At 38.5% G+C, this 16,082-nt stretch overlaps 1 protein-coding gene across 3 annotated transcripts in view; it reads right to left on the bottom strand.

Annotated features, from left to right (window-relative positions):
• Positions 1–11,461, bottom strand: part of MMP16 (matrix metallopeptidase 16) — a 300,135-nt gene extending 288,674 nt beyond the window's left edge. The window contains exon 1 of one of the 3 annotated variants that reach the window (XM_082719649.1): positions 10,780–11,461. In XM_082719649.1, the coding sequence (XP_082575775.1) occupies positions 10,780–10,911 (132 nt within the window). In that variant the 5' untranslated portion in view covers positions 10,912–11,461. The remainder of the gene's footprint in view (positions 1–10,779) is intronic. The other 2 variants (XM_082719648.1, XM_082719650.1) reach the window with 2 other exon arrangements.
• Between the last annotated feature and the right edge of the window lie 4,621 nt (positions 11,462–16,082).

The raw sequence follows: 16,082 nt of genomic DNA, 5'->3' as shown, positions 1-16,082 counted from the left end.
TCAGCTCCATCCCTAACACAGGAGCCTGCCTGGCTCAACCTGGTTCTGCATTTCCTGTACTGCTGTCTGGAAACCCTGTCAAGGTGGTCAACTGAGACAATTTTAGGGTTCACTCTGTTTGTTTACTATCTCTTAGGGATGACATCCCTTCACTATCTGATGTCCAATGACTTGAAAACCATTTCTTCCCTATATTTTCGTTATTTCACAAGGTAGAGTAAATTAAGAGCCTGTTATTTATCTTGCCCCATTATCCCTTACCTCTTTAATCTTACAACAACAACCCATGAGTTGGGTACTATTATCTGTACCTTACATATGAAGAAATTGGAGCATATGGTCTATGACCTGGCTCACTCAAGTTCACTGAGCTTGTAGGGATACAGCTAAGATTTTTAAGCATATCTTCACAGGTTCTTGCACATAGCCATTATGATATACCACTTCTAGAGGAGGTAAGAGACAGCTGGATGAATTTTCACACTAAGAAATGTTCCAAAATCAGCTAGATTCTTACCTTTGTAAATGGGTTTAGAAACGGTTCTCCTTGAAAGGCTAATGAATGAACTAAGTGAGCCTGAAAGCTATACACAGCAATGATCTTAAGGACTAAAGATTTTTTTTTCAGCCTTTGGTCAACCACCAAGTTGAAGTTTCCATTCCCTTCACATCAAAGACAATAACTGGATATCAGGTCTATTCTCAAAGAGTGAGAAGGTGCTCACTAATTTCTGAAGCACGGATCCATGTCAAAATTAACCTACCTCTGAGAAAGTTCTCATTTCTATTAAAACTAAATATATTAGAAGTAATAAAATAAACTGGTTTCCTTATAGCTTCTATCCAATTGATGCAACATATAAAAATAACAAATTCCAAAACTCTTAGAACATGCCAGATAGTCATTGTATACATACACCTTCTTCCCCTCAGGGCACAAGAACACAGACCTGACATGGGTTTTCCTTTATATTTTCTCCAGTGTTCTATTCTTTTCATCTTGGAATGTAATCACATCTTCCTGAAACTTTTGAAAATCACATTTAAAGAAAAACTGCAACACGTCAAACAGCTGAGAAAGGAAATACTATGATAAATTTGAAATTATGTCACTTTAAATATTACATGTAATGAAACATAGGTTAGCAACTTTCTAATAAGCAAAAAATCATAAGGAGTATTCAAGAGGAAAACTACTGAGCGCACATACTCGATCTTGAATCAACAAATCAAATCAACAGCAGCCCATTCAGTTTTTTACTCCAGACAAGACTCTATGCTAGGGTAGACCTACCATTTTCATGATATATATTAATTATCTCTTTTCAGTTTGAAATACAAAAGATGTGAACCATGGAACTAGATTACACGGTCTTATTGGGAAATTGGAAATTCTTGCTTCTATTTCGTTAAGAGCCTGGGCTCTGCAGCCAACTTGTCTGCTTTGATTCTGGGCTACTCCACTGTGGGAGGAGCACATATATGTGGCCTTAGCAAGTTCCTCAACCTCTTGGGTGTCTCAGATTCCTCATTTGTGGAAGAGAAACAGCAGTGTTAACTCACAAGATTGTAATAAAATTTCAATGAGTTGATATATATGAAGCACGTAGAACATAATCAGGCCCTCGGCAAATGTGCAACGAGTGTTAATTAACATTGTTTTTATTATTAAAAGAAGGTATTCAATAAAACCAATTCTATATATCTCTGTTTTATTGGTTATTTGGATCTTGTCTAATTAGAATATAATGCCAGCTCATAATTGTTTCTAAACTCTGGTCATCTCATTGGTGGGAATGAAGGCACTGAGATACATCCTATTCTTATTTAAGGATTTTGCCTGGCATTTTCTCAGTGCTATAATTACATAACCTGTGCTACAGACAAACAGTAAAGATCACAAATCAATTTCATGAATGGTCAAAATAAGGCAAAGACTGCTTAAGTGATTTGCTTGAGTCACCCATGGAACAATTTCACTCAATCCACACGCAGGAGTAAATCAGTAAGTTATATGAATAGAGTTTTTTTTTTTTTTTAAGATTTTATTTATTTATTTGACAGAGAGAGAGATCACAAGTAGACAGAGAGGCAGGCAGAGAGAGGGGTAGGGGAGAAGCAGGCTCCCCACTGAGCAGAAAACCCAACGTGGGGATGGATCCCAGGACCCTGAGATCATGACACCTGAGCTGAAGGCAGAGGTTTAACCCACTGAGCCACCCAGGCATCCGAGTTGTTAGAGTATTAAAACACCCAGACAGCTAAAACAGCTTTATCTGTAACCGCGAGTGATTTTTTTAAACTTGTTCTCAATTTCATACAAATCATTGAGTATACATTTGATTCCAGAAGCCATTTGAATCTATTCTTTCTTCTTCACAAAGAAACAAGGGAGGGATGCAAACCTGGCTTTTTGTAAAATTTTATCTGATTTTCAAGCCTGAAGGCCTGTAAGTCGAATCTCAAATAGGAAGTCCCTCCAGACCCCAGATGAGAAAAAACAAGTAGGACCAGAAGGAGGAACTGCCTAGCAATTATTTAAAGTAAAGAGGGAATAAAGGCACAGCCATTAGAAACCCAAAATAAGTTCAAATATCTAATCAGTATAAACAATGAGAAACTATTAACACATGGTATGAATTCAACTGTGGAAGTTCCTATGGAAAAAAATGCCTCCACTGACATCACTCAGGGTCTGACTCTGCATCAGCCTGTGCTGAGGCACAAGCCTGCATTCCACTGACATCACCTCAGGTGCGTGCAATTTGGGGACGTGAAATAAAGTTCATAAAAGTATCCAGCTTCCCTTAAAAAGAAGCAGTTTATTCCCCCTTAAGTGTGACTAAAACAAATACTGTAAAATTCCATTCCAGTGAGCAGTTCATTTGGGTTTATTTGGTCATTTGAATACATCATTCCAAGGACTATTTCTCCAGAGAATAACTGTGGGGCCATGTCTTACTTCATTTACCCGTATTTCACTTAACTGACTAGATTAAGAAACATTTAAAAAATCTGAATGATGCTTGCAAAGAATAATATCTTAATTAAATGTTGGTGTGCCCCTTGCATTAGTGGCTGCCTTTTTTTTAATCCTCCCTCCTTCTACCCGAGGTCACAATATAAACTGCTCAACTGAAAACATGTCTGAGGTTCCTATTTAAAGAAAAAACAGCTTCACACTTTTGTGACTCATTTCATACATATTTTTAAAAAAAGAATAGGTAAAACCTGTATTTTAAAATCTGCTTTTGTTGAAAAACATGTATTCAACAAAGGCCTATGGTAAACATTAAAAATAAGATAAGTTTAGTCTCACAAGCTTTTAAAATTGGATTTTTGCTACATGTAACTTAAAAGGCACGATCCGTTTAACTTTAGCCCACCTCTCATCTGTTAAGACTACAATATCTCACTAGACATTTTAGTTAAAATAAGAACTTCAAAAGCACCTGTCACTATATGTATAGTTTATGACCTACTCTACACCTAAAAGCAAGGGATATATAACGCAGTCCTGCATTAAAACATTCTTGGCCAAGCAGTCATGCCCAGAACTCCCGGCCTCCCTGAAAACTGCTAATTTCCTTCTTAGTTCATCAAATATGTAATCACGGGTGCCAACTGGCTCTCAGTAAACCCATCTCACATCTTTAATCATAAACCATGTGTTCATTGATTTCTTTAAACTCTCTATGATTGGTTATGATTCATTTTAAGGCATGTGATTGCACCTAGTGTCCTTGATTTTAAACCAAATTCTTCTACTCTATTGGAGTCTTTAAACAGCTCAATAGCTCCCTCTAGCCTCCTTTTGTAGACTACACCCGCAGATCACATTTAATCAAAGGTCATGGGGCTATAGTGGGATTCTTCTTACTCCCTTGGCTAAACTTCTGTTAAGAGGCTCATCAACATATTCCACTGATCCAAACCCAAAGATACATAATGCCAAACGACTGTGGTGAAACACTAAGACAAAGAACATCCATTCAGAGTGCTAAACGACAGGAAGCAACAATCAAACACGGTTTTAGGAATAACCTCAAAATCTATAAATAACTTTCCCATGAAAAAGAAAAAGAAGGCAAATAAAAAATTGAGTATCACACATATTATTACTTAGTATTTTATCCTTATAGCATGGAATATTTTTGCTGTTCACATAGGCTGCATATTTTATAAAACAAATGAAATCTGATTTTTCACATTCAAAATCAGATGTGTTATGAAGAATAAAAATAACCCTCAAAGAGCCATGTGCCAAAATTATTTCCCACAATGGGTGAAAGGGATAGACAGTATAAGCACTTCATTTCACTACAAAATACATGTATATTTTTTGTAGATAATAGATAGATTTGAATTTTGAGACCCTCTCCCACCACACACACAAAAAAATAATAAATTTTGATACTATTTCACCTTGCCTTTTTAAGATCAAAGTGCCAACTTATAGATGATATAGATTTTTCAAAATAACATCAATCCATGTTTTTAACATTAAATTTTTAAAGTATGCTACCTTGGCCAAAAATTGATTTCAAAATTACATGTAATTTGCTGCCAATGTTTTTATTACTCAGCAGAAGGCTAGGATTATTTTCAAAATGGAACAGCCTGTGTCATTACAGATGATAACAAATGTTAGCAATAAGTTGCCCATTCTGTATGTCTTCATGATATCCACTTCAGAAAAAAAATTTTTTTAAACAAAAAATCTGAACACTCTACCTTTGGCATCTAGTTGCCCCCAAATTTATATGGTTAATATGTACAATTTTGCTCTGTCTATACAAATTAAAGATTGGAGGCTAAATACAATAGAATTTCAAATTTGGAAATGTCTTTGATAATAGTTTCAATTAATTTTTGTCTTTGCAGATGCAGGCATTAAAGAAATGACTTGTCCAAGATCAAAGCTATATTAGTACAAGAATCAGTTAAAGCCTGTATTCCTTGACCTCTGGCCTAGTAGGGCTCCATCACATTATATTGTTAGCTACCTTTTATTCTCAGTGTTACAAGAAGATCTTCGCTGTTTAAAAATGTCTTTGTCATTGTAGAAAACACTTTAATATCTCCTTCTGCCCATCCCCCCTCTTCCTCTATTAATTAAAAAAAAAAAAGACTTTTATGTTCTGGATTAGGGGTAGAACAAAGACCTGGCCTAAGTTATATACTGAATCCCACTACTGTAGATAGGAAGCACATGGGCCTTGAGCCAATTAAAATAAACAAGCCCACTGAATCATAAGGCCTATTTATTTTCCATGGTATTACAAGATGAACAGATTTCTGTAAACTCAGTCTTGTAAAAGAAGGTGTGAGCTGAACTTGACATTCTATGATAGTAACAGATGACAAGACAAAATGTGCAAATCATATTCCTAAGCTAAACTGTCTAAGAAAAGCCCACGGGAAGAAAATGTACTAATGTTAGTGGTTGATATTCAGTATATTACACTTTTTAAAAATGAAAAAGGTATTAAAATAAAATCTTCCTGGACCAGCTGGTATGTCCTAACCTGATAAACTTTTATGTAATTAAATGCTATCATGATAATTTACATTTTTATCAGCATCCTTTTTTTTTTCCTACTAATAATGATATTTAAAAAGTACTGAATGTTTAACTAGGTGAAGGTATGTTCCTATCTATCCATCTATCTAATACGATATACATGTATTCATTTAATCATCAAAACGTTCTATGATACAGGTACTATTAATATCCCCATTTTACAGACACGTACAGTAAGTCTCAGAGATTAATGAACTTGTCCATTATTAACTTCGCAAGTAAAAGAGGTGGGATTAGAATCCAGAGATCTGGAGCCAGAATATGTGATCTTAATCATTATACTACTCTACATAATAAAAAACAATTTGATGGATGTAATTATAGTCACAGATACTTAAATTGTGACAGAAAGTAACATGAAAAGTGACTTTCTCAATTTGCATATTCATGCTGAAGGATCAGAAGTTTCCTGAGGAGCATAACAAAATCTTTTCCTTTTGACACTGAACAAGTTTAAGTAATTGATTCAAATGTCCAATGGCGTTTTTTGTTTGTTTGTTTTTTTTTTTGGTCCTGAAATAATTCCAAATGGTCATTTACAAAATATTCTAAACAGGTACATTTTGAGTAATTGGGGTAGGTCAGGCAGTAAAATAAATTGACATAAAATAATTGATTAATGCAACTTCAGAGAAAAGAATTATACCACTAAACAAGAACCTTAAAATTTTATGTTCATAACCTAAAATAGCATGAATAAGAGGAAGTAAAAACTTTAGATCACTTTTAACCTGACTCCAGAGATTAAAAAAGCTGCTACTGAATCCAACTCTATCCTTACTTGATGGGGAAGAAGACCCTGAGAGAGGAAACAACTCTACAGGAAAGAATACACTTAGAAAATTGTTCTTTGTAGTTTTTTCAGGGGTAGTAAGAGACAATGTCCCTTGCTGGCCTACACTAACCTCCAAGAGTTTCACGAATAATCTTAGATTGGGGAATTTGACCAGGCATCTCTGAACAGAGAAAAGCATCAAGGGACACACAGGAGAACCTGAGGGCTACTGAGTCTTCTGGTCTCCTGGTCATAATTTTTGGTCCTTATGAGCATTCCAAATGGCCAGCACACCTGGGATGTCTTGAAAAGCTTGGAATTTGCAGTAAATAAAAACCTTCATGAATCAGTCACACAGCCCCTGTTCCTGCCCAGTAAAAACTGCTACACTGAGAATTATGGGATGTAATCAAAACAGTCCCTTACTCAAGGATGCTGACCAGATCAGCGTCAGCAACCTTCCATGAGCAAATGAAATAAGGCATGTTCATTATTCTGACTTTCAAGTACATTCAGGTAAACCTGATAAAGGTGAATAAAATATGAAACCAGTTAAAGAAACATACTGCAAGGTAGGAAATGGTTACACTCATGATACATAGTATTTGTCACGAAACATCCTCTTTAAAAAATCTAAAATCTCTCTTCTTTTGTGAATGAAAAACAAAAAAATCAATTTTTCTTTATCAAGAATTTTTGTCACGAAAATGTAATCATCTTCTTATGCTTTGATACGGGCATCATTCAGAATATCACATTTTTATTTTACCATTAAATTGGCTTAAAATAATTTTTCTCATTAGAAATGTATGTGATACTTTAAGAAACAATAAGGAATATGTTGCTCATATATTTAACATTTGGCAAAATATCAAAGGTGATGATGAATGTTAGTACCCTCATGAACTATATATATATATATATATATATATATATATATATATTTTTTTTTTTTTTTTTTTTTTTAAACTAGGCTCCATGCCCAGAATGGAGCCCAAAGTGGGGCTCAAATTCGGGACCCTGAGATCAGGACTTGAGCTGAGACCAAGAGTTGGACATAACCCACTGAGCCACCCCGGTATCCCTCATGAACTATAGTCTATCTCAAATTTCATAACAATAATGCTTGCAATGTCCAAAAACCCCACAAAAATTAAAAAATAAAGAGCTCCAGGATCATGGAAATTCCTCTAAGACCATTATTTTAGAGACAATATGATATTTTAGAGCACAGAGATTCAATCCTGATTCTTTGTTAACAATTTAGCATCATCTGACCAATGAACACTTCTGATTCAGACTGCTGCTGTCCAATGATAGCAGTCTTTGACTTTTAGTTAATGTTAATGTCATGGTAATGACTACACACCGAAAGGCCCATTCCCCAAAAATGCATCCTATAGAGTATAAAAATCTTTAAACAAATATATGCTGAAAATCTGGCATTAAAAATAGTGTTCTTCCTAAAACATATAAGGAGAAGAATGAATTGAATCTCTTCTATAGTACTACTTCTGGTAGGTAGTGTCTGACCCTTTCTTAGCTATTGAGATATTTCTTTTTGCTTCTTAAAAACAAAAATAAACAAAATGTACTCTTTTTCTATAATAAGTTTTCATCAGCATATTAAAACATATTAAGCTCCTATTCTGATAACTGAAAATTATAAATGCTTATATTCTTAAGAATAAGGTAGGAAAGAGTTAACATGAATATTTCTACTCAATGCCCACACCTCCAGGGGGAAAATGTTTTTGAACCTTAAATTATAGGGATTAAAAGTAGAAGGGTCCCACCAATTGTGAAGTTCAGTGAGGAATAAAACATTGTAATCTCAGCTGTCAGCATAAAAAGCATCTCTCAGAAGCTTCGTTCCAACTATAATAACTTGGTGTGCTTGCTGGAAAAAAAAATTTATGATCATGTGAGCTTCATGCATGATTGATACCATTACTGTTTATTTTAAGACTGTCCTTGAGAATCAATCAAACAAGCATTTCCAGTGTATGTTTTGCAATCAAGAATGAAGAACACAGTATAAGTGCTTTTCTGGAGAATATGTGATAGATATTCTTCCTATTAGAGCTTCCTACCAAAAAGAAATATCTAATAAAGGTGAATCAGGCAGAAATTCATGTCAGAAAATATCCTGTCATTCCATGTTCTTCATAGTATGTTGAATTAACGAGCAGCTACTCTTATGATTAAAAAAAGAAAGATAGAGGTTATCATTACACATAAGGAAGTACATAAACCCAACTAAGGATATGCTCAAGTGCTTAAAAAAACTAACTGGAAATAATACAAACTATGAAGCATAATCTAATCTAAGTCATTAGGAAATCTCCATTGTAACAAATAAGGTTTGTAAGGTCTCAGATGGCACCAGCCCCTTATCATTCATAATTAAGTATTTGCATTGTGTAATAAATATGGATGACATAACTAAATACTCTAAAAAAACACCTCTTTTTCCATGAACATTTTTTTCACATACATATTAAAGACGGGATCATGTATAATTGAAGTGAAATCTCTTTTTGAGTAAAATCAGCTTTTCTTGCATAATAATATCTGATTGAACTGAGGGATTCAAACTATAAAGAAATACAATAAAATGTATGTCTAGTCTCAAAAAGAAAACCTAATAATCATCCAAACACTGATGCTATCCCAACAATCTCTGAAAGCAAATCTAAGACTTTACCAAAGCAAGTAGCCATCAATCCAGACTTTCCCTTCTGCTTCAGAGTGAGCAAAATAAAACCAAGCACTTACTTTTACCCACCTTCCCCATGCCCCAACTTACCACCATCACTTTACTACCATCAAACTGAAGTAACAGGCCCTTCGCTTACAATATAAACAACAGCTTGCCATTTTCATTCCTTCAGTCTATGAACTCATTACTCCTTCATTTCAATATTAAATCATCTCTTGATTTTAGTATTAGATAGAAAAATTCATCGGTGGCATAGAACTCTAAAAGTTCAAATTTGCTATCAAGAGAAGTCTGGACTTTCAGCCCCTTTGCATCTCTCTTTTTATTCAGAAGTTGAATTTTTCAAAAGGTTAAACAGTTTTGGTTTTCAAAATAGGGTTTTTGTGTAATACAATCATACTTAACATCTGTAAACTTTTTAAACTCTTGATAATGGCTCTTACTTTTTCAAATACTTTCTCTACCAACCATCACTTATTACATGGAGTCCTAAGAACAGTTTATATAAACAGTTATATTCAGAATACGGCCTCACACATGGCCTTTATTATGCACACTTTGTATATAAATCTGTTACATGAAACATGTTTAAATGCTGTGCAACAGGTCCTGCTATTGTGTAAACACACACTCCCAGCAAAATGACAGTAAGCTTTAAAGAATCAACAATATTTTTAAAATCACATTATTCTTCAGAGATTTAATTGTAATTCTTTGGAGATGTCAGAAGACAGAAGATTTCATCAAAAGGAGTATATTTTACTAAAACCTTCTAACTGTCTTTGTATTCCACTGTGTATGTTATAAACTGGAGTTAGAGCCCAGGTGTATACACACTTTCATTGATTTACTGCACATTACTGGCTTTAGTGCTGAGTTGATGACAGGAAGAGTACTTTGGCAGAGGTCTGACAAGTCCTTATCCTCAAGTTCCCTTCTGCTTTATGTCTGTCTGTTCCCAAAGCTATCAAAGTAAAGCAAATGACAGACTAAAACCTCTCAGTTTTGCCATGAGAGTGTGAAATCAGATTAAAAACACACCTCGCAACTATTACATTGGGCCACGTTTTATTTTCAGTTGGCGGGGGAGGGGAAGAGAAGACACTTTAAAAGAGATGGATTTCATGTTCTCTGTAGTCAGATCTAGTTGCAGTGTAGTAAGTTATGTCTAAATGAGAAAAAGACTGTCTAGTCAAGTGTTTTATCATAAAGTAATGTTATTAAACATATCAAGTATCCCCACGCTCTCCTCTAGATTCTTTGATTTTAACCTCCTTTGTTAGGCACAGAACACGGGGAGAAAGATTTCAGGAACAATACCAAGGAAGCACATGATGCCAAGCAATGAATTCTGTATTTCCTGAACAGTTTATTCATCATACACTCAAACTGCTTTTATTAAAGCCACACGTTTGCTATATGTAGGACTTCGCCTCTAACCTGGGTGACAAGCATGGACCGGCTACAAATGTATCTCCGAGCGCGCAGCATCGTGCTTTGTGCTGCTGGGGATAACGGATTCTCAGTCTCGCGCGCATCCATCACCTAAGACACAGGGAAACTCAACCAGGGTCTGGGCGGCTGCAAAGGAAACAATGTGCAGAGACCCAGGCTGCTCTGACCAGATCCCAGGAGTGAACGAAATGTTTCAGGGAGCAGCCCAGGCAAGCGAGAAGAAGAAAGCTCTCATACTCTTACCTCCACATTGAAATACTGCTCCGTTCCGCAGACGGTAGCACATAAAATCCAAAGCAAGGTTTGCAAGAAAAATACCCCCGAATGATGCACGAAATCCAACCGTCTTCCAGTGCTGAATGTGAGTAAGATCATAGTGAACTGTGCTTCAATGGATGGACGAGCTCCCCTTCGTTTTCTCTCTCTCTCTCTCTCCCTCTCCCTCCCTCCCTGGTTTCCTTTCAAAAAAAAGTCCTCCCGGTGGGTAAGGAGCCTGCAGGTTCACCCACAGCCGGGCAAGGGGAGGAGACTGAGGGCCCAGCACTCAGCAGCCCCCGAGAAACGGCGGCGGAGGCAGGGTCAGCAGCAGCCTGCATTCACCATCCTCGGGGGCCCGTCACCCGGAACGTGGCGCCCAAGTTCACCGGCGGTTCCGGCTCAAAGCGCCGAGTCGCAGCCGCAGCAGCAGCCGCCGCCGCCGCCGCCGCCGCCGCCTCCAGCCCGTGCGTCCTCGTCCTCCTCCTCCTCCTTCTCCTCCTCCTCCTCCACCGCCCACTCCTCCGCCGCCGCCGCTGCCGCCTCCTGCTTCTGCGGGAAGGGCCTTCGCCGCTCCTCGCTTCTCGCCTTTGCTTCTCCTTCCCTCCTCTCCTCTCTCCCCTCCAGAATGTTCATCCGTAATCTACATAACTCCTCCTTCCCGGGGTCTGCCTGACTCTCCAGCCCTCAGCGCGCGCGCCCGCGCGCGCGCGCACACACACACACACACACACGCACGCACACACACACCAGCTCGCGCGCGCGCACACACACACACACATATATCTACACATCAGCACACACACAACTCCACACACATACGCGCGCGCGCTCTTCTTAAAGGAGACTGCTTGTGAAGGGGAACCGCTACTGTAGCGCGCACTGGAAGTGGCCAGACCTTCAGAAGGGCCATGGATTGGGAGGAGGTCCTTGGCATGCCGCCCACCCTCTCATCCCCGAGACTAGAACCCAGCAACCTGGGCGGCTCCAACCTTTCATCTCGCCCACCCACTCCGGAGCATCTAGAAACAAGTGCGCCCCTCCCTAGCCGGGGACTGGGTGGGGCTCAGGCTGCGGACCCTGGCTTGGGCTGGGGAGTGGCCCAGGCCTGGTGCTGGAGAGCCGCTGGCGTCCTCAGTCAAGCGTCCCTGGAAGGTCAGGGGGCGCTGGGAATCAGGGAGCGCCGGAGTCACTGTGCGCTGTGTGGGCGCTCGCGTAGGTTGCCAGGCTGGTCAAGTTTGGGAACCTGCGATGGCAAGTCCCGAGCGTCCAAAACTTTATTGGGGTCCACCGACCGAGCCTGTGGCCTGTTGTTTCCCTGAATTTCTTCTACCATCACTACCCCCCACCTTTTCGGGCTAAGGGAGTAGGCACGGGGTTTGAGGGTTGGTGTCTCGTCAAATACAGAAGCGGGAAGAAAATGCTCACTTTCCAAAAATGCCCTATCCGCTGGACGTACGCACACTGGGACCCAAGAGAGGTGGTCCCGGACGTTAACAAAACACCGGGCCAAGGAGGGTGGGGACGCTGGAAAGAAACCCTGCTTGCAAGAGCAAGGGGAAGGTCTGGGGAAGAAAGGAGGGGGAGCAGCCTGAGGAAAGGCGAGTAAAGCAGCTGGCAAGGGCGGGAGGAAGAGGCTGCGCGCAGACCGAGCGGGGGAGACGCTGGCGGGAGCGAGGAGAGCTGCAGGCAGGAGGAGGAGGCTGCTGGCAAGCAGCACAGGAGAGCTGCGGGCAGGGGAACTTCAGAAGAGGCTGCCAAAAAGGACTGGAGCAGCAGCAGTGTGAGGCAGTGGACAGCGGGGGCAGCAACCGCCAGCCCCTGGCAGGTGATGCTTTGGCTGAAAGAGAAAGGGGGAAGGGAAGCAGGCAGGCATCTGTTTGGGGGCCATGCCAATAAATGTGCTTCTCCTTGGCAGCCAGCAGAGGGGAAGAGGAGCCCACGGGAAAGAAATGCAGGCGAGGTTGAGAATAAAGGCTGCTCCCAGGTATGACAGCTACCTCGGTAAGATGGAAGCAGAATTGACAAGGCAAATTTCATGGATGAGTTAGTAAAGAAGAAGTAAAACTGCAAGAGGTCATATTTGGTAAGCAAATGAAAAAAACATTGAAAAACTTTTTGCCAAAAATTGCATTGGACTGTCATAATATGTATAGGAAAGAGAAACAAAAAAGCAAAAGAATAGGATTTTGTAGCTAATGCTTTAAAAACTGAAGGAAATATGACCCACCTACTTTGACCCAAGACTCAGAGAGCTTTTTCTGACTGACTGCTCTATGCACATATGCTATCCATAAAATAATCTTGAAGACATAAGAAGAAATACCTTATATTGTACAGCATATTAAAATTTGCAGAATATTTTCACACATAGTATCTCATTTAATTCTCACAACATTCTTGAGGATTTTGTTTTTGTTTCACACATGGAGAAAGGATGGTAATAAAAGATAACATTCCAGGAAACCATTCAAATAGCAGAACTCAGACCTGAGTTTTCTGACTCCCAGTTCAATGCATTTCCTGCTACATGACAGTGACTTTCCATATAGGAATCCATTTCTCCTCTTAACACTTTTATAACCCATAGGTTGGAATGAGTACATAAAAACAAAAAACAAACAAAACACAATGATTAGAAAGCAAGATCATTATATACAAATTATTGTGTTGTGTGCCAAAATAAAGTAACAAAACGTGGTAGAGAGTATTTGTCAATCAACAATCATTTTAATGTATACATTATATTTAGCAAAGTGCAAAATTAGAGAGGGGAGAGAAACACACAAAAAATTATACCCTTTTCCTAATCCTTGAGATAGTATTGAAAGGAGGGAGATTTTAAAAATTTATGCAAGTTGTACCTTAGAAAATGATTCTAAATGGGGAAGTCCTTGCTAAATGAGCCAGAATTTTAGCAGACCTAGTCAAGGAAGTGGAATGCAAGTTGAGTGCTGCTGGCTATCTGCAAAGAGGGATTTCTCACTGCAAGCAACCTGTTTGTTGAAGAAAATACCTACGCTCAGAATAAAGAGATGTGGAGGATAAGATTTGGGGAGGGGCTTGCAATGAAATATTGAGTTAACATTTCATCAATAGTCAAACAAGGATTGCTAAACCATTTTAGATAGGAATAGATACTAAGAAAGATTATCTTCAGAATTATACGTAGGATTGGCGATGGGGGCAAACTGAGTGCAAAGAAGTAATGGTTTTAAAAGGCTGTAGTCCAGCGGTGAAACTATAAGGGCCTATTTTAGTGAGGTATCCTTGGAGACTTAAGCCCTTAAGGAGCCAAGAAACAAGGAAATAAGAATAGGGAATCATAAATTCAAAAGTTAATCTCAAATTAATGATTAGTAATAATAAATTTTTGCAAACATTTATTAAAGTCTTTGGTGGGCATTCAATGAGCAATGAATGAATTAATATGTATTCAGAATTCTAGAAATACTGACAGAAATAAAATAAATTAAAAAAAATACTGAGACCGACATGTTATCATTATGGTACTGTTGTAAGGACTCAGGTAATTACATATGTGAGATGCTACAGAACAGGGTGAAAGAAGGCATTTGATTTTCCTTGAGGTCCTTGGAGAAAGCACCATGAAATTACTGGTTTTCAAAGGGTATCTTGAAGAAAGAGTAGAAATTGACCAGTCAGATAAGAAAAGGAAGAATATTTCAGACGTGTGTGCCATGGAGGAGTAAACATTACAAGTATCTGAAGAACTACAAATGGTTTGTCAGGCCTGGACACCAAGGGGGTGTGTAAAGTAAGGTTAAGGTCAGAGGTTGCAGAGATCTTATCAGGAAAAGTCCTGTGTGCCACTTCAGGCTTTAGACTTTTTACCCTAAAAGAATTCTTGGGAGGAGGTAATTGAATTTTCATTGCATTTGTTGTATGTTTGCCAACTCTGTGGAAACAGTCACCTTTTAGAAGTGCTTATATTTTTTACTTCAAATGTTCTAGTAAGCATTTAATATCTACTGTTTTTTGGACCTTTTATCTGTGCTAGTAAAATAAGCCTGACAAAACAGTTCCCCATATGGACTCATCTGGGTACCTGTGGAAATGTAATCGCTTTCCTTGTCAGGTAAGTTTGTTATTCCATCTCTCATCTGTAAGGGAGGCTTATCTTTTAAGAGTCAAAATCATGAAGAAGTTCCTACTTTCATATCTCAGTAGTGTTAGCTTCTTAGTTGGTGGTCTTCTTAGAGAAGGTCTTGTTTTTCTATCCTCAGTAAGTTAAAATGTAGAATATCATTCTCCCCTTTAGAGTGTTAATTAAATCTGTCCTCACAACTCTTGGCCCTTGCTGTGTGTACTTCCTGTCACATACTTCCTTTCTTCTCACAATTTCACAAAACTAATGAACAATCTCAGAATTACGTGTGAATGGAGAACAGAGAGTCCAAACGAGATTAAAAGAAAATGAATAAGAAAGCCAAAGGAAAATAACAATGGACCCTGGCAAAGGTTAATAGCAATTCAATAAAAATTACTTAGGAGAGAAGGGGTCTGAAAAAGTAAATGATATGTATGACTCCCAAGAGGCAAATGACAGGTACTTATAAGTGAGCAGTTGAGTGGCATGCTGAGATGTGTGAATGATTACAGCTACCTAAAATAACATTAGAGGTGAGTAATATAACCCTCATGGAGCCCAATTTCTTAATGAACTAGAGTCTTAGAAATGAGTTCTCTAGCTTAGAAGTTATATAAACTTGTTGATTCTTCTATCATTTGAATTTATGGGCTTTCTTCTCCATTTGCATCCATTGAAACTACAGTGTTTTGTTTTATTTTAATTCACAGAATATGAGTTAGGGCTGAGCTATAGGCATTCTCACATGCATCTGTTATTAGCAGGAGCATGCATATGTAGAACAGTCCCCTACAGCCTTATCATTTAAAGTGTGCTCCCTCGTGGAACCTCAAGCTCTGAGAGCTTGTTAGAAAGGCTGGGTCTCTGCTGCACCCCAAGATCTCCCTGTGATTCATACACAGGGTAAAGCTGAGAAGTTGTTAGCTATTATCACTGCCCTGGAACCCTGGAAGATAATTTTTTTTCTCCTGCTTCCTTCATCAACTTATGCTCTCCTTTAACTATGTGTATCTCAAATATTTGGTTTTCTACTCATTTGTTCACTCTTTCCTCCACTGAACATTCATTAGCCACTGTAAAATACCAAGTGACTGAGAATGTAAAAAAGGTAAATGTAAAGAGTTAAGACAGACCACCTCAGTTTGGTTAGGGTCTCAGAGAGATAAGAATGAAGTCTTGG

The sequence above is a fragment of the Mustela nivalis genome (genome assembly GCF_964662115.1).
Source record: "Mustela nivalis genome assembly, chromosome: 2".
Taxonomy (NCBI): Eukaryota; Metazoa; Chordata; class Mammalia; order Carnivora; family Mustelidae; genus Mustela; species Mustela nivalis.
The sequence above is the reverse complement of the archived record's forward strand: the minus strand, read 5'-3'. Positions and strand labels throughout refer to the sequence as shown.